Below are 19,081 nucleotides of genomic sequence, written 5' to 3'. Positions count from 1 at the left end.
TCAGGGAGCTATGCACATGTTTGAACAGGTAAGCAGCTTTAAAATTTTCCCACCCCATTCTGGATGTGCACCTACGGAGTCAAGTTGTCTAGGGAAGGCACAATAAAGGCAGTTCCTACCATTCCTGTGGTTCTCCTGCTACATGAGTGAACTGAAAAACACATCTGCTGTGCAAGAATTGCTCTGGAACTGTTTCTCACAAAACACAGAAAAGATTTAGGCAAAAGTTTAAAAGAAAAAAGGAAGAGAGCAGCAATAGAAACAGCCAGAATTTGCTTTTAATAGATATTTTTAAAGCTAGACAGAGTTAAGTGAGTTTGCCAAATTATTGTTTTCTCTGCAGCATGCAGATAAGTCTACAGCTCCCCACATAAGTGCTGCTTCTTAAAAGTAACAGATGGAGAAGGGACAGCTATGGCAAGCACAATTTTTTATGGAATATCTAAGTCCTGAAGCACCTTTAAAGGAATCTATATATAATGCAGTTTCTCTGACACTCTCCTTTGATATCTTCACTTCCCAAAAGTCCATCTTCTATTTAATGTCCGTCCTCAAACGTTCCCTGAATTACAGCTTGCCTAATGCTTTAAAATACTTTATTTTCAGGAAAGCAGGTTTCGTGTGTGGTCTCATATACTGATACTTGATTTAACATGACTCATCAAGTCAGCTATTGGTACCTCAATGCAGCACTTGCAGAAAGACATAAAGTAAAGCAAATGGAAAAAAAACATGTATACCAACCCTCCAGGATCTGTGGGGAGAGATGCCTTGATTATCTTTTCTTACAAATTATCCTGCTGCAAAATGGATTCCATTAGTTCACAGGTGGCTACTATGGTATTTATAAAGTGGTTAGGTTAGATTTAGGTAATAAAGAATGAAAGCACTGTCTTTTTAGAGTTGGACCAGAATGAACTATCTGTAACACTACCCCCAGCGTTCCCCCAGAACATTGCTTTTGTCTCATGGAAGAGGAAAATTCACCCTAAACCAGGTAAATGTTTCCTATGAAATAGGAAATTCCCTCACAATTTGAAACACGTGGGGCACTAAGGAAGGAAAGCCTGGTCTATAACAGGTATCTACGACTCTCAGCAAACCTTCTGACCAAGACTCCGCAAGCATTAAAGGGAAAAGAGGGGGGAAAAATATCCAGCAGCTTTTAAGAAAGATTTAGATCAGATGGATAAGACTAGTCAAAAAGCCACTTCCCCTTTTCAACATGCTGCCAATGATTTACTTGAATGAACATGCTGTCATAGGTCCCCGCTTCAACTTCAGCCTCCGAAGAAAACAATCCAATGCTCAATATTGCTCACAAAATAACCATTTAGGAAATAATGTGTAAGCAAATGCAGTAGTATTTCCTGGTCATGCCCACTCATCGTTCCTTCTCTGTGCTACCAAGTGTGTGTCTGCAGCTTGGGTCATGCCTGCATGTGCCACTGACATCATTTATTATTGCTACTTGGGTCAGTTCTACTTTCTGTCAGCAATATTGATGCAAATGAAAAACAGGAGTTTCTTGAAAACTTTCGCCAAAATTTTTGCAACCTAACCACAATCTCCTAGTTTCCATGACTAAGAAGTTGACACGTGAGCAATCTTTAGCAATTCTATCCCCCAAAAAATAAAATAATATCTTTCCAATGACAATACTACATGTTTTTAAAAAAAACCCAAAAGTTATATTCTCTGTGAAAGATTTCAGTGAAAAAATCCAAATAAGACTTTGTTATAACTTTTTTCATATTCCTATCAACAATGTCAATAAAGTTTTAAGAGAAAAATTGAGCAGCTAACCATTATATTGAGAACCTTTTATGTTGACAACACATGAACGAAAAAATTGCAACCAATTTTCACATTTCCTGTTGCATATGCACATCTGGCACTTAGAAGGAAAAAAAAGAATCTCATTATGCTCAGGGGAAAAAAAAAAAGTAATTGCAACAATACCACGTCAACAGAAGCAACTTTCCAGAGAACAATTTCCCTTCATCTTGGATGACCTTGTTAAAGTGTACCAGCAAGAAACTCTTGGTGTAACAAACCATACAGGACATCTAAAGCACATGGATGTCTAGGAAATGGACGCAGACACTGGTGTATTTTCTGTGCAGGCTATCCTAAGTCAAGTTTTAAGAACAAACTCTTATTCCCAAACTATTTCTTTCTGAGCAGAGATTTTGTTAAACAAAGTTTCAGCTAAACTTCCCATACAGAGCTTCTGATTGCTTCTCTATCTGTCTGCAAAGCAGCAACTTCTCAATTCTTTGAGAGCTTATGTCTGAACCAGACTTAGTACACAGTTTGGAAGTTCTCTTTGTTGATTGTAGAGCACATTGGGAAAAAAAACGTTTACACTGAAACCAACTTTTTTTCAATAACAAGAAGGTGTTTTTTTTTTCTTTTTAATCAAAAGTTTGACAATCAGGTATGTATTAGCAGCAAACTGCTTTCTGGAATCTAAGATCACATTTTTGAGGTCCTGCAGTGATGGGGTAGATCACAGATATGCCACCTTGTCACTGAGGCCCAGTCATGAAGAGAGAGCAAACCCCACTTTTGCACAGATGCTGTTACCCTGAATACGTTTGAGTGATGTACTATCACAATTCTGAGTAAGCTTTAAAACTAAAAAGGAGAAAAATGAGCAACTCTGAGAGAGGCAAAATGCAACAATCTCTTCTGGGTAATTATCATAGGTTGGCATTAATTTATATTTTATTTTATAAATTATTTAAGGACACGTGATGATGCTGTTTTGATTTTTAGAAACACTGAGTTAAGGAAAAAAAAAGAGTTTGTCAGAGAAAACACAGAGATTAATTTTCAGACAGATCAGTTCTATGGGTTGGTTCACCCCACGGTGAAATGTCTGTGCTGACATAATGGAGGACGTGGGAAAGTGCAGCTAGACCTACAACAACTTCTTGCATCAAGCTAGAACCAAGTCTCAAAGAGACAATGAAACCAGAGCTTTGGAAAATTAACTGGACTGAAAACAGAGCAGGAGATGAGGAAAGAGGCCCAGATACAAACAGAAGCTCTTTGACAACCTGTTTTACTGGTAGGTCTCGTGCCCTCTATACACAGCACTACACTTACTGTACTATCTCAGATGGCAGTCACAAAGAGAAACCATCAGCAGTTTGTACCGCTCTTTTGCCACAGAAATCATGCATGGAACGAGTACAGAGGAGCAGCAACACGCTTCTCATACAATGTTAACATAGGGGAGAGTAAAAAAAAAAAGCTTCCTGCTTTTTCTGGATTGTCCTGCATATCTGCATTGACTTAGCCTACCAGCAACATCTGCTTGTGCTTAACTTCACTAATTCTGTAGGTGCCACTAAAAAACATTTCCCACGACACTTTGCAGTAGTTGCCCTTTACTACTGTAAGGATCCATACTCTTCATGGGAAAAGTTTTGCAGTCTTTCTGCCCCAGCTATTTTAAGTTTCTGTGATAAGTAGCATCCATGATTTTTGCAACACCCTGAATGTTTTCCCTGTAAAAACAGGTTTTATGAGGACAACAGCATGAAGTGCTTTAAATTTGACCAACCTGCTCAGCAACCTGAAGCAGGATCACAGAGGCACTAGCCCTCAGTGCTTGGCCTCCAGCAGGAACATACCAGAGAACCCACGTCCTATGTGCTGGCTACTGACTAACAATAGGTGCCAGAGGGGAACAGAAAGCAGAGAAGGTTAATTCAGAGCACTGGAGAGCATTAGTCATGCTGGATGGCCACAGTAACTTCTGCCAACATATTCAAAATACAGGTAATAAATCTGGGATTTTCTGGCTCCCCTTCTTCCTCCCACTTTTCAGGAAACACACACCAGCCACACTTCGGAAGTAATAGAAAGGAGCAGTGTTAGGCACCCAGATTAAAGCAAATTCATGTTGCTCCAACAAGAAAAATAAACCAAACAATCCGAGTTAAACAAAAAGAGGAAGTTAGTAAGTCTTACTCCACGAACTTCTGCTAACAGCACCTGTGCCACTATATGCTTCACCATCACTGAAGCGCTCATCATCAGAGTGTTTAAAGGCTGTACAACACATAAATGAGTTTGAGAAAAAGGAATACCCTGTATTAAACCTGTAGAAGCAGAAAGATATACTAGGCTTTGTGGATTTAAAGATGGTTAAATGGTAGTTCAAACAATTGGGATAAAATTCAACAAAGTGAACATAAGGCTATAAGCAATCTAAAGACCATTCATCACAATAATTACACTTGAATGTTTTTCAAAGACAGAAAATGTAGCAAAAACATGCCTGAGAGAAATAATGTCACTGATCATGATGCAGCAGACAATAATTGCTTTTGAATCACACTTGTTTGCTTTTGCTTGTAGCTTTGCAAGCATAAAAAAAAAAAAAAAAGTAGTATCTAGAGCCTAAATGTTGTATTTTCTCAAAACCGTAACTCATTTATCAGCATAAATCCCATTTCAAAAAGTGATGGAAGAAGTTTAGGAACACGAATGCCATTACCTTCCAGTTCCATTTAGAACCACAAATGCATTTGTGTTCTTTGTGAAAGGAAAAAACCTCAACCTTGTAACCTGTGTTCCTAAATCCCAAGTACTTTTTGGAATTAGCCTACACTAATTATTCTACTCTACAAATTATTTGCATGAAATAATAGTAACCATAAAATGGCATATGTAAGATACTGTACTATTAATTAACACTGCCAAGAGTAAAAAAGAACTTAGAAGATTCTTGCAAATATGTGTATATTTATCAGATGCCATTCTGATTAAGTTCTGTAAGAAGTCGTCTGTGAACTTTTAGAAAGGGATGTTTTTAAGAGAAATTTTTTGGGGAGTTAAATGCAGAGTACAACACAAGCCTCCTGTCTCTATATACAACACACTCCAAAACCCAAGTGCCAAAATTATTAGTGTGTTGTTACTTCATGTCATGCTGCGTGTATCTGTGATTTGTGTGTGCCAAAAGCTTCCCCAAGGGAACAGGCTCCTCACCTTCCACCTTATGCATCTTCTTACACAAGTGTTTCTGGTTAGGCAGAACTCCTAGAGGTATGTATCTGAAATAGGTGGCATTGATCCAGAAAAACTTACTGCTCAAATTCCTCTTTACAGGAGGGTCAGATGCAGCTTTGGGACAGCTCTACATTTACATTTTAAAATCTGAAGTCAGGAAATGTTCTCATTGGTTGATTTGGTACAGACAAGCCTTTTCTGAAAAACATGTAGGGGTCCAGGATTTTGGGTTGGGTCAACTTTGGGCATCTTTATGCCTAAATGCTGTAATGACTTCATCACTGATTAAGATAGCTGATTAAGTCAAAGTACTTAATCAGCTATCTTGAGCCTATATTACAAGTTATGTAACTGATATGAAATAAGAACTAGGCAAAGTTGCTCACCTTCTTCATCGGAAACATCTAGGACCTCAGTCATTGTCTCAGGTACATTTAGCTTGTGCTTCTCTGTTACAGTCTGCAAAGACAGAATCATGAATACTCTAAAACACCAAAAGAAGCAGCAAAGTTTATTTTCAACAGCGACAGCGGTGGAATCTTCTGAGACATTTTATAATGTGCTTCCCCTTCCCCTAACTTTATTTTTCACCTTTACTCCAGAAGCTCCCATTCTCAGTGCTGTGTAAGATAACAAAAAAACTACAAAAAAATGTGCTGGTCAGAGGAATAACAGAAAAGAAAACTCTCAGGAAATTTATTTATAAGTGGTGCATGTAGAACAATTCAGCTCACTGTTTCCAAGAAGATTTTAAAACGAATTAGGTAATGTCTGCAGAAGAGCTTCAGAAAGTTGTATGTGGCATATGGAAATTATTAAATTGTAAAGCATTTGGAAATGAGGTTATGAACGATGTGAAATTTTTAAAGCAAAAAAAGCTGGGAAGGATTTACACAGATCACTTGAAACATTTCTCCACCCCCCCAAAGTGACTACACTGTATATTAATGATATCCTTTTCATATATCATGTATATTCCCTCAAATCACCTATACATCAGGGGGAAAAAAACCCCCAAACATTACTTGAAGATTCTGATTTATCTTGTGCACCTAAAAGCTAAAAAATATTGTGATATAGGCAAGCATGGACTGAGGTTGCTGGAAGGACACTGTTTAAGCATGAAAGCACAGAGTAAAACAGTGGAAGACTTTTTTTTTTAATATGACTTTTAATTCATTAGTGCCTCCCAGGAGGAAACAGAAGATGTTCAGGAGTGCTGAATCAAGAATAGGAACGTTCTTTTAGCACCAGGATACACACTGGAGAAGGAGATGAAGAACATAATGAGAGAAACTGTACAAAGTGCAAGGTGTGAAAAAGTTGCCTGCGAGAAACTCGTCAGCGTGTTACGATTCAGGAGACAAAATGCCAAGGACTTAAAAAAGAGCAATGATCTTAAAAAAAGAGCAGCATTAGTCACAACAGGAAAACAAGTATTTCCCTGGCTCCACCCCGAGCTGCAGCCAGTCAGCTGAACTGGGGAGCTGTGGAGGGGAGTCAATGCCTCACCCTTAAGGTATTCAGGAGCCCCTCCGCATGGAGAGGAATGTCAGGAGGCCATGTGCCTTGTGAGACTCCCACTGAGGTAGTTCTTCACTCCCCACTGCGGGTGGTATCTACCAAGCATAAAAGTACGTGCAGAAGCAGTGGAAGCATGTGCACTCTGAGGGATAATGAATGTTGGCCAAGTGCTGGGTCCCTCGTGCAATGCGCTCTTGGGAAAACGCCCGCGGATATCAAGCAGTTCTTGTTGTGCAAAACTGTAGCTATTTCCCAAATCCGTTTCATACTTCTCTATTCCTAGCAAACTGACAAAGATAGCATTCCTGATTATTATAAGATACTGCACTTCTATAAATAACAAAAGTGCAATTACTTTGGAAATGTTTCAAAAGTCTGCTTTACATTTTTGAAAGGTATTTAACTGTGATAGAAGTTTTTAGCTCACCTTCCTGAGGTACAGAGAAAGAATACTGCCCTTTGCTCCAAATGGCAATCCCAGCTAGGCCTCCTAAATTCACTCTTACTCACAATTCCAGACAATAAATTATTTCAGTTGCAGTGTTTTTCATAACAGACGCTCTATGTTGAAAATCAGTTTATATTCACTGACCACCTCCACAATATGTCTGACTTTTCTCCTTGACATTCCTATGCCTCTCCTCAGACAGAAATGTCAGGCAGCAGTAGGATGACAAAGCCATGACAACAGATAGGGAGGCTGTTATCTTTCAGGTGATGTTAACCTCTTCAACAATACAGCAGGAAGTTAACAAATACTTAGACCTGCAGACCCTAGTAACCAAGGTTTATTTATCGTGGTATCAATTTATTCATAAATTGGCTTTTTATAGGCCCCTATATAATAACAATCTGGCCTCTGCCTAAGGCTCTCAAAAATTACTATTTATTTATAGAGAAGTAATTATATTTATTTACTTCCTGATTTTTCCCTTCAGCCAGGGAAAACGATCACATAATTTAACAACTGAAACAAAGTCTGGAAAACAGAATCAAGAAGGTGTGTGTGCATGTTTGTGTTTGCACGCGTGTGTGCACGTTTCAGAAGAACAAAAAAATCTGTAATGCTATCTCTGAAACACTGAATTTGGGAAGTTGTTAATTCTACCTCCATTCCCAACAGAATTTCTGAATGTTTTTAAATGACTTTTAATATAACACTAGATTTAATTGAAGTGGTAGGCACATCAGAAATGTCAAATACTCTCCAAATTTAAAATCTGTATGTAGTCCCATGAATTTGAAAAGTAGCACTTTGAAAAGTGCTCCATGTATATTTCTCAAACTCCCTAATGTTCAGTGCTACTGAGAATTCAATTATGGACTTTAATTCAGGCTTCTGTATATCAGACTTTCATTGTGAGGCCAGATTTTCAGCTGCTGGCATAGAATAATTCAGACTTATAATTCATATATATAAACATACAGGTCCATGCAGAAGCTACTTACTCAACTGCAGGACACTGTAAACAACCCCAAAGCTCCTCATATATTCACCTGTCTACAGGAAGATTATGCCTGTTTGTATAAATACCCAAACACTTAATGGTATAGGAAACCTTTGAAAGTTCAACTTACTCTGATTTATTTTGCACTCATTGCTAACCTCTGAGTGAAAATAAGTGCACTTTATCCTCTCTATTGCTTTATATTCATGTGGCTCCACTAACAATAACACTAATGCAAGTAAGAGGAAAATTTGTTCCAAGTCAGACCAAAGGCTTTGGCACTGGAGACTTTTTCCTCATCTCAGATGGCAGTGACTTGAATATCAATAAAGCATCAGCCTGTCCAACATCCTCCACGCATCACTCAGCCTTAGAGAACGAAGTAGCTATGGTGACAGCACCTTTCTCTCAGTGCTAAATGCTCTGTTCTGGTTTGGCAACACCAGTCAACACCAGTTTGGCATCAACTTTATTGTAGGCAGTGCCTGTTGTTTTTCTTTTCTATTTAGGATTTGTTCTAAATGATGTTTCCTTGATATTCTTCACTGTGAGCAGCACCCCCACAGGTTTATATGCTACATATCCCTAAGGCACAAGATTCAGACAAATTCACAGCTGAAAAGTCTGCTGAGTTTATTGAGGGTTCCCATGTGACTTTTAAAAGCAGTGCTTTGTACACAGCCCCAGCTCAAGATTGCAGACTGCTCTAACGTGCAAGAATTTCAGCTCAGCTGCGCAAGTAAGGTTCAGCATTTGATTCAGTCCTAAACCCCAAGCAGCTGGTATCTGGTAGAAAAATCCATTACCCTCAAAGTTTAAAGAAACATTTATTCAACGTAAATAACTCACAGGTGTCTTTCACCATGTAATCCCTCTTATTGCAAAGCTTCTAATACTTACATAGGACAAGGTAAAAGGCTCTTCGGTGCAAGAAAATGTACGACAGAAAGTTACAACCTGTCTCAGATGTAAATGTAAGGAGTGTGCCAGGATGTAGCGCAGAAAAAAACAAAGGTGCCACTTGAGGCCAAAAAAAAATACACTTTTGGAAAGAGCTAAAGTTTCTAAAAAAATGTATCTAGGTTTTATTTTTCTAAATCCCTAGTCACAGAAGTGTTTATGCACGTACATGTGTGATGTGCTATATGACTAAACAAGAGCACAATACAACAACAAACACATGCAGTCTTTATTAAGACTACTGGAATTACGCCGGAATTCCTTGTCCAAACCTGACTCAGTCTGATCTTTGCAGGTCATTAATAAATTATGGCTCACTCAATTTGTAACCTTATGCTGTGTTACTTTTATTCCATCTTCCTTGCTTAATATCAGTGGGACTTGCTGCCAGCATGCGACAAAATCAAAACTACTATCCCATGTCTTTACAAGAGACTGGATTTCTTCCCTTCCTTTAACCCTCTCCCTGACTGGGCAATGGCACCTTTTAAAGTAATCTCTGGATTTTTACAGCTCTGAGCTCCCAAATGACACCTAGATCTGACAGGTTTTCTAGACTGCTAATCTATATTAATTAAAAAAAAAATAAAATAAAAAAGCAATCTTTTTTATATAAAGGTCTTTTATCACACAATAATGTTTCTATTAAATTATTTTTTTCTGTTAAATAAATAAATATGTCTTTTATGATACAACAGTGTTTCAAGATAAAAATGCAGTAACGGAAATTAAAATTAATTTCTGAAATTATGCACTATTTCTAATGTTCTCCCTTCTTACCTGCTAAAATATTTGTAAATGAGAGGTAAAAGTCCAAGAAGAGAAAGCCTTTCCCTCCCAGAGTGTCAGAATAGATCAGTTTTTCCTGGCTTAAAGCAACCTCGCCTCTGATCAGCATATACTATTCACAAACGCTGAAGCTGAAACTACCAAGAATGTGGAGGACTGAGAGGACTGAGCACATATGGAAAGATTCTTCCGTATTTTGGAAAAACAGGATCTCTTTGAGCTGGAAGTGACTTGAGTAAAAAGATGGTTGGTGTGATTCAGAGCCATCTAGTGAGAAGCATTAAGCTTGGCACCAGCCCACGGCTGGTCCAGTCCAAATGCTGAGAAGCTTGCTGTGTTGTGCTGAGATCGTTGAGCCTCAGTAGGTGTCACAAGTGTGGAAATGTAAGGACAAAAAAGGAGAAGTGAGAAGAGAAACAGGACAGGATCTAAACAATGATGCACAAACTTCTGGAAAGTTTGGGTTTGCAGCTGAGACCTGTATAGAATCATAGAATGGTTTGGGTTGGAAGGGACCTTAGAGTCATCTATTTCCAACTCCCCTGCCACGGGGAGGGAGACCTCCCACTAGAACACGTTGCTCAAAGTTCCATTCAACCTGGTCTTGAACACATCCAGTGATGAAGTATTCACAGCTTCTCTGAGCAACCTAGGCTAGTGTCTCACCACCCTCAAACTGAGGAACTCCTTCTTAATGGCTACTCTAAATCTACTCACTTCCACTTTGAAGCCACTACCCCTCGTCCTATCGCTATAAGCCCTTGTAAAAAGTCCCTCCCCAGCTTTCTGATAGGTCCCTTTAAGTACTTAAAAGGCCAGAAGATCTCCCTGGAGCCTTCTCTTCTCTAGAACAAAGTTTTACTCTGCTTTTGAATAGTTGTATTCCATCTGTATGCACATGATTTTTTGTTACCTAGATCAGAGAAGCCTGCTGTGTTGCACACACTTCCACAGGCTCAAAAGAGACACTGAAAGCACCATAGCACTTCTGCAAAAATCCAACAGAAAGGGGGGGAGGCTAAAACCAGAAAACAAAAAAAGGGAGAGAGATACATGGAGAGTCTGAGGAAGGAGGGGGAAGACAACATTCCGAATACAGAAGAGAGACATTTGAACGCATCTGCAACTCACAGTTGTGGTGGTGGTAATCTCCTCCGTGACAACCTTGAGCGTATCGACCACGGAGATGTAGCCGAGGCGCCTGGCGATAGCCAGGGCAGTGTTCCCATTCTGGAGAGAGAGCAGAGCGAGCGGTGAGAGGGAGGGCTGCGGCGCCAGCCAATGAGATCACTCGCCTCGCCGCATGAGCCAGCATTTCCACCCAAAACAAGGCGGCAGCCCAGGCAAATCACCGCTTCCCTGCCCTTACATCTGACTCTGTCTTTGCAACTTCTTTAAGACTAGAGTCCTGGTTACCATGGGAACACAACACACTTACATCTGCCTGCTATTCCAAATACAAAAATGCTGTATGGTTTAACCCTTCAGTGCTCAAATTTCACTGTACAGAATGTGTCTTCTCTGCAGAAGTTCATGTTTTATTTTTCACAAACATCTCTACAGCAGAAATACTCTTCTACACAAAAGTACTTTAAAATGTTACCGTTTCTCTTCCGGCTGAAACCGTTCAATCTTAATCAGGTGCAATTCCCTCTTTGCGGAACACAAGATTACAGCTGTATTGTCCACATACACATCTACTCCTCCTTACAACAAAAACGTATGTCCAATAAAAGTACACAAAAGCCAATGATTTAACAAGCGCAAAACCAGCTCCTGTAAGGCTTGGGGGTGGGGAATTAACTTCCATTAAAATACATTTATTTGCAGTTTAAATGCCCACAGCATGTAGATGTGCCATTCATCAAATGGACATTAAGGTTATAATTTAGTAAGTGTTTAGGCCTATTTATCTCCATTTCATCACCTGCAACACTGGCAGTCCACAGTCCCCATGTCACTCAACCTGGGGAGAGGAGGAAGGGACGTGTTCTGTGACTCTTTGTAAAGAGCCCTACAGAGAACTGTTTTGTGTTATTTTGCAATGAGCAAAGGACAACATGCTGGCCTGCTGGGGAACCACAGAAAGCCACTGTACTCCTCACTGCACTGCAATGATTTCTCACTGTGCAGGGTATCAGCCTCAGGGCTTCCCTCTACTTCAGTATTGCCTTTAGTTACCTATAATTTAAGTTCTGTATCCGTCTAGCTCAGTGACTCTGAAGCAACACAGTTTTTGTGGATTAGCAGTACAAAACTAATAGATTGGCATTTCACAGCACGAATAATTTGACTGTTACCATCACTTGTGCATTAACTACTGATATCCCACTCCCCTATCATCCTGTGAGACACCTCATGTTGAAATTCTCCCTTCTCTCAAGCTAGAAGTTGCTATGTGTGGACAAGAGCAGATCTAGTACCTCAGAAAGCATGAAAACCTTGCAGTAAAGACACATCCTTGTGACCCTGCTTGGAGTTGGGTTAGATTTGGGCACAACAGACCCAACACAAGGGATGAAAACAAGTCAAGAGTTCTCAGGTTGAATATGCCCAATAGGATCTACAGCCCCGGAAGCCTGGTGCACAAACTGGTATTCTGGATAGCTTCACAGAAGATTATTCAGTGTGATTGTTCCAGGACCAAACAGGGTGCCAGTGCTGAATGAAGCACACATGAAGCATGTAGGAAGAAACTTGATCCCCTCTGGGGAACAACACGAGTTTTGGACATTCTGGCTGCATTTTAAAGATTACCCAATTAGAAGTGACTAATAACAACATCGACATGAAACGGGCAGTTGCATTCCCGGCTGACTGCGGAGAAGGAGCCGTGCCAGAGGTTATTGACGGTCTTTGACGAGGCATTAACATCAGTAAACTCAGTAAGAACCTGAAACAGATCCAGTGGCTAGATGGACAGAGATCTGCGTCTAACTCTTTAAAAAAGCCCAGGTTCCGATTTCCCCTTAATTTTTATAGAAAATCCTTACTGAGATATCAGTTTACAGCTGGGAGTATTGAGGCAGAGGGCAATGGAATGAGCACAGCATAGCTAGCTATGGCCAGCCTGACCCTGCAGCTCAGAAATCAGTTTGCCTACCTCACATTTAGCTTAGTTCACAGTAACATCTGATCCGAACTACCTTAAGAGGATAAGGAAAAGAAGTTAGATTTACACATCTGACACCCAGCTGTATGAGGAATACTTTCACCAAAACAAAGGCCTGCTCTCAAGCACTAAGAAAGGAATGAAAAAGAACTGCCCAGGGAAAAAATTTCCCACTGGCACTTGACAGACTTACGGTGGTGATGGCATTTGGCTTGGCTCCATGCTGCAGAAGTACATTGATGATGTGAGTGTGGCCTTGTTGAGCAGCTTGGTGAAGAGGGGTGTATCCATTCTGTTGTCCACAGCGGTTACAATAAAAGCAAACAAACAAAGAACAATCACCAGTAATTAGATAAGACACTTTGCTTCTTTCTGCTTCTTTTGAGACATTACAAGAAGAAATCATGCCATCATCACCCCAGAGATAATAAATATTCAGTAATAATAACATTTGTTCTCCAGATTAATGAAAAGGCAGAGGAAGGTAATATTTTTATTCAGAAATCATTTTTCACTTCACAATATAAGCAACCTCTGGAAAGACAGATAATTCATTTCCTAAATCAGAGGGAGGGACAATGAGGAACAGTAATGCTAAAACTGGCATGTTAAGGACATAGAATCATAGTTGAGGCAGAAAATATTTTTCTTTCTCTCACATCTTGGTTTTCTGTAGAAGCCACAAGATTTGCCTTTAAAATATTTGAGCCAGTTTAAAAAAACTACAGAACTTTAACAGTAGTGATTTGAGACTATTTCCTTTTCAAAAATCTAACAACTTACACCTATTACAAATGTCAATCAATTTTATCTTCACTTTGCCTTCAAAAGGCTTGACCAAGTTGTAATTACACCTAAACCTGTGTAGACAACGTCTGTATTAATAAACAAACATGCTTAACTCCATTTACTTCTCTGCTCCAAGGATTCACTCTAACTTTACAAAATACAGAGGCATAACCAAGGCATACTTCAGCTAGCTGATCTGAGGTGGTATTGTGTAAGTCCAGTCAGGCAATTCATTTACAAAACGATTTGCAATTGGCTTTGAAAGCAAGCAGAGAATAAACTGGAAGAAAACACCAAGCTGATCTCACTGTACACTTATGTAAAGCCTGGGGGCAGGCTCTGAAAGATATGCTCTGAGCATTATCTCTCTGGCAAACAAACAGATGCAAGTGATGCTTAGCACTGCTCATTCAACAGGGGCAGTTCAGCACTATGATGGCTCCTGCACGTGTGCTATGACCGCTGAGGGACTGGAGGAGGGCTTTACTGCAGGCTGTAGTGCATTAGTGCAGCCCTTCAAAACTAGAACTCGGACGTATTATTTTTCTCTGGAGATGGCACAAGGCATTGTGTAGGCTGCCTGTTGTTAAAGGCCAAGCTGCAACAGAGGTTACTGACTCTTTATCATGCCCATCCTGAGTCCAGCCAGGACAGATTTCCTCTTTACACTGAGTCTGCAGTACCAGCTGACAGACTGCCAGTATTTTCACTGGTGCCTAGGTGTAATATTTTGGAGAACCACCATTCCATACTCTCATATAAACTCGACGACTTTAATGGAATTATTCTAAATAAGGAAAATACCTGGGGAAATGGCATCAGAACCTGGCCTGGTGGCCCTTTAGACACAGGGTGAGGCCTAATACTAAAGACGTAAGTATGTCCTGTCCCTCCAAATATCTCAGCTGAACGTCTTGGCAGCTATTACTTGGATCCTGCTAGTGTCTGCTTTATGCATTCTTATCAGCTGTTTTTCTAGCAGCGTTGCCTGTTCTTTTGGAATCCCTGGGTTTTGCCCATTTGAGGTGATTTTATGAGGGATGGCCCAGCATCTTGTATTTATTTACTTTGCTGTTTCTTACCACAATGAGCTGTGACCACTGTAATGAAATAGTGCTACTTTGAGAAATTACTCCAATCCATGGGTCACAGCTGAGGACAGAGGAGCTGGCCAGAGGGACCAGCAGAACACAAGCCTGTGATTTTGAATATAAATACTAAGTATGTCACTAGAAATATCAATGGCCTTCTTCACGTTGATCCCAAGCCACCCAACCTGAAGCTAGTAGCTATTGCCTGAAGCCAGCTTTAACTAAGCTGAAGCCCTGCAGCTCCTGAGTTAGCCTTCTCCTTCTGATAAAGGGTGATGTGATGGTATCTGGGATGCAGAAACTGCTGAAGCCAGTGGATTTCATTCAGACATTGGCTAGAGGCAGGCAGGTCCATTTCAGTACAACTGGTCAGAAATGGCGTACCCAGACTCCCCTCAAAAACACCCCAAATGAGTCTCCAGTAAACTGCATTCCCCCACCACAGCTGCTTCCTCTCCCAAAGCCGTGCCACCCACGCTTTGATCAGCAGCAATTCTGCCCACTCTTCTCCCAGCAGACTGGAGAGAACCTGGCACCACATTCAAAGTGTCTGAATTGTTACTTACTCTCTTGGCAGCACACCAGTATTACACTGGTGTAAACCACTTGTTAAGTGAGATCAGAAACAAAGTTGCATTTGTTAGTTTCCAAGTAGAAAGAAAAAGGAAAAAAAAAAAACAGTGAAACTGATTCCCTATCTCCTTGTTCCACATGCGGAAAGAGTTATCTGACTTTCCTTTTGTGAACACTACACAAAGAGATGTAGCAGAGAGAAGGCATCCCACCCAGCCATGAATCCTCGTGCATTGACACCTACCAAGCAATCATTAGTTCCCTAGCAAAAAGGCACCTGTGGTATGTATTCCTGGTGCCTGGTTACCGGGTTCATAGTAACGAGCAAAAGCAAGCAATGAAAAATTCTTTACCTTTGTTTTAGCATTGACATTTGCTCCCTGCTTGAGAAGAAAATTCACCATTTTGATGTTTCCATAGTGACACGCCACAATTAAAGGTGTATAACCAAGCTACAATAAGAGAACAAAGAAGTAAAACTACAAGCTCAGTGGAACATTCCTTTTACAATGGTAGTATCCTCTGGGGCGCTGGAGACAGAAGCTACTCCATGATTTACCTTTGTCTGAGCATCTTGGTTTGCACCGTGTTTTGTGAGTATTTCAGCTACATTCACTTTATCCTCCTGAGCTGCCAGGTGTAAGGATGTCAGTCCAGTCTGGAGGTTGAATACACAAAATGAATAAATAAGAATTAAACCTACTTTACAGGAGGAGAGAAATCTAGATTTGCCCACTTTCTCATCTTTAAAACATGAAGAGATTCTAACTATAGCTTCTAAGTACAGGTGTTTTTTTTAAACACAGCAGAGTTGATGTTTCTCCTGTTCCGGCTGACAAACAGCTCCAAAGCAATTACATCATCATCACCACAGAGTAAAACTTTAAGGCATCAATGATCACGCTTGGATTTTATACAATAATGTCACTTGGGAAGCTGAGGAGCCTGTTAATAAATTAGGGAAGCACAGTCAGTGTGCTTCCCACTCCTCAGACTGGAAAGAGAACCTTGACAATGGCAGGCACGAGTCAGAATGAGGAAAACAGCTCGGGCAACAGATACCATTCCACGATGCAAACGAAATGGACATAGCCTTTAACTAGAAGCTCGCTGTGATCACACACATAGTACTTGCCTGTGAACAAGGCAGGGAACAAATTTTGTAAGTGGAATGAAAATCACCTTGTTTCTCACTGTTTAGGCAGCACAATACATTAATGCCAGAGAATGAAATATTTGAGCTTTTTATTTTGACTTGGATGAAAAGAAGCTGCAGGACTTTGACCTTAACTAAGACATACATATATGCCTGGATAAATCTGGTAACTTATGAAATACTACAATAATGGGGTTATTTTAAGGAACTTGTTTTCTATGAAAAAGCTGTTGTGTACAATTAAAAAAAAAAAAAAATCAATTTTTCTTGGTCTGACGTTCTCCTGTAACCTCTCTACCAGAGCCAGGTGCTTCCTCCAGTCACAGCAAACAGCTGCAGCTCCAGCTCCTCCTGTGCATTACCCAGCACAGCTATTAATTACACGATATACATGAACTGGTCAATCCATCTGCCAGTCCCAGACACCCCCTTCTCGCTTTTACTGTTCACCCACCTGTTGTCACCTCTGCAGACTCACAAATACGTCTATCAGGAAGGGAAACTGAGAATTCCTGGCAATGTGACATCATTCCTACCCTGCAATGTGCATCTTAGTGGACGCTCCCACCCACAGCACTTCGTCTCCGGTTGTGAGTTACCTTCGTTGCCACATGGATATTGGATCCCTTCTCCAAAAGCAAGGTCACTATGTCAGTGTGACCTTCTTGCGAGGCCAGATGAAGTGGGGTGACTCCCTGCTTGGTCAGTATGTTTGTCTCAGCCCCGTAGTTCAACAGAGTAGTAGCTATCTGCATCTGATTTTTCTTGGCAGCAATATGCAGAGGAGTGTATCCGTTCTAACACCAGTCAGGAAACAAAATGGGAAAGAAGTTAACACAGCAGCCATGTCAGACACCACAAAACAGTATTATTATATCTTACCCCTTATTACTAGAGAAGAGAGTTCATTAAATTTTCAAAGCCAGACATGTCCCACATGGCCCTGCTGTTGGGTTGCTTTGTCCATCTGTTATTTTTGCCATCTAAACTAGCACAAAGCCAGCCCTCACTAGGGCAGGCAGGCCTGCTCAGTATACCAATACCTTCAAATCATCCCAAGCTTGGTGCCTCGTTTTGAATAACCTACATTGTAAATACTCGCTTTTGACTGGTGAGTGACATGCTTTGTGATGAGTGATGGGTGCCACTGCATTATGCTTTTTTGGAGCATGTGGCTAGAGGTGTTCTTGCATATGGAATTATGATACATGTCAGTCACAGCATGGCTGGAACCAGCAACGGGGAGGAATGTTTTCCTTATCAAATTAACCATTTCAGCAAAGCAGAATGGCATTGATGGTACTTTCTGGCAGCAAGACAACTTCCTCTCTTTAATTGCTTTACAGTGCACTGTGGAAGAAATTCTGGGTTACAGCAAAAAGTCTCTCTGGACATGTTTGGTTGGTTGCTCTGTGGGTTTTTTTTAAAGAGAGCTTTGCCAAACTACCCTAGTGCAACTGTAACTTTTGCTGCTCTCCATGCACTGCAGTGGAAACAAGAAGTCCTATACACAGATGGGGTACAATTTTGGCAGCATGTAAAACAGCAGCATCACACAGGGCAGAATATTCTGACATCAGCACCAGCTCACTCATTACTTTCCCTTTTTAGTATCCTGACATAGTGATACCATGACATGAATCTTCCATATGTGTGGTCAAAATATACATATAATTTCTAATCACAGAATCATTAAGGTTAGAAAAGACCTCCTAAGATCATCAAGTCCAACCATCACCCAACACTATCATGACCACTAAACCATGTCCTGAAGTGACACTTCTACACATTTTTTTGAACATTTCCAGGGATGGTGACTCCACCACCTTCCTGGGCGGCCTGGGCCAATGCCTCACCACCCTTTCAGGAAAAATTCTTCCTAATATCCAGTCCAAACCTCCCCTTAGAGGGCACAACTTAAGCCCATTTCCTCTTGTTCTATTGCTAGTTACTTGAGAGAAGAGACCTAAAGCTCACAAACATAAAAATGAAGACACATATGTATATATACGTATACATACACTAAACATTTTTCTTGTTTTTCAGTGAAGGTCTGAGAGAGCTGTATAGTTATTTAGGTAGTGGGTCACACAGCCAGGGCTAACATAGAATCAGCATCATAGACTGGTTTGCGTTGGAAGGGACCTCTAAAGGCCACAGAATCCCAGAAAGGTAGGGGTTGGCAGGGACCTCTGGGTGGCAGGTTGCCAGGATTGTGTCCAGGCAGGTCTGGAATCTCTCCTGAGAGGGAGAAAGAAGACTCCACAACGTGGGCAGCCTGGTCCAGGCTCAGGCATCCTCACAGGGAAGTTTTTCCTCCTGGTCAGATGGAACCCCCCGTGTTCCAGTTTGTGCCCACTGCTCCTTGTCCTGTCACTGGGCACCACCTTCAGGATTCTGGCCCCACCCTCTTGAGACCCACCCTTTAGGTCATCTAGTCCAACACACAACTCGGGGATTCACCCAGCCACAGGTCACCACCTCCGACGACCCACAGCCCTTCAGGGTGGCCTGTTTCCGCATCTGCCCACCCACACCAGGGGGATTACTTTCTTTAGGTCAGTCGGTTTCCCGGGGAGGCCGCCTGAGGGGAGCGGAGCCCCGGAGGCGG

General features: G+C 41.0%; 1 protein-coding gene across 1 annotated transcript in view; it reads right to left on the bottom strand.

Moving 5' to 3' along the window:
* The window catches only part of ANK2 (ankyrin 2, neuronal), a gene marked incomplete at its 5' end in the record, with an annotated part of 79,316 nt that extends 62,049 nt beyond the window's left edge, over positions 1-17,267 (bottom strand). The window contains 6 exons of the mRNA XM_008943411.1: positions 5,415-5,487; positions 10,881-10,979; positions 13,055-13,153; positions 15,668-15,766; positions 15,874-15,972; positions 17,070-17,267. Of these exons, the coding sequence (XP_008941659.1) occupies positions 5,415-5,487; positions 10,881-10,979; positions 13,055-13,153; positions 15,668-15,766; positions 15,874-15,972; positions 17,070-17,267 (667 nt within the window). The remainder of the gene's footprint in view (positions 1-5,414; positions 5,488-10,880; positions 10,980-13,054; positions 13,154-15,667; positions 15,767-15,873; positions 15,973-17,069) is intronic.
* Positions 17,268-19,081: the final 1,814 nt, after the last annotated feature.

This window comes from Merops nubicus, unplaced genomic scaffold (assembly GCF_000691845.1).
Source record: "Merops nubicus isolate BGI_N331 unplaced genomic scaffold, ASM69184v1 scaffold9957, whole genome shotgun sequence".
Taxonomy (NCBI): Eukaryota; Metazoa; Chordata; class Aves; order Coraciiformes; family Meropidae; genus Merops; species Merops nubicus.
Note: the sequence above shows the minus strand (reverse complement) of the source record. Positions and strands in the feature narration are given on the sequence as shown.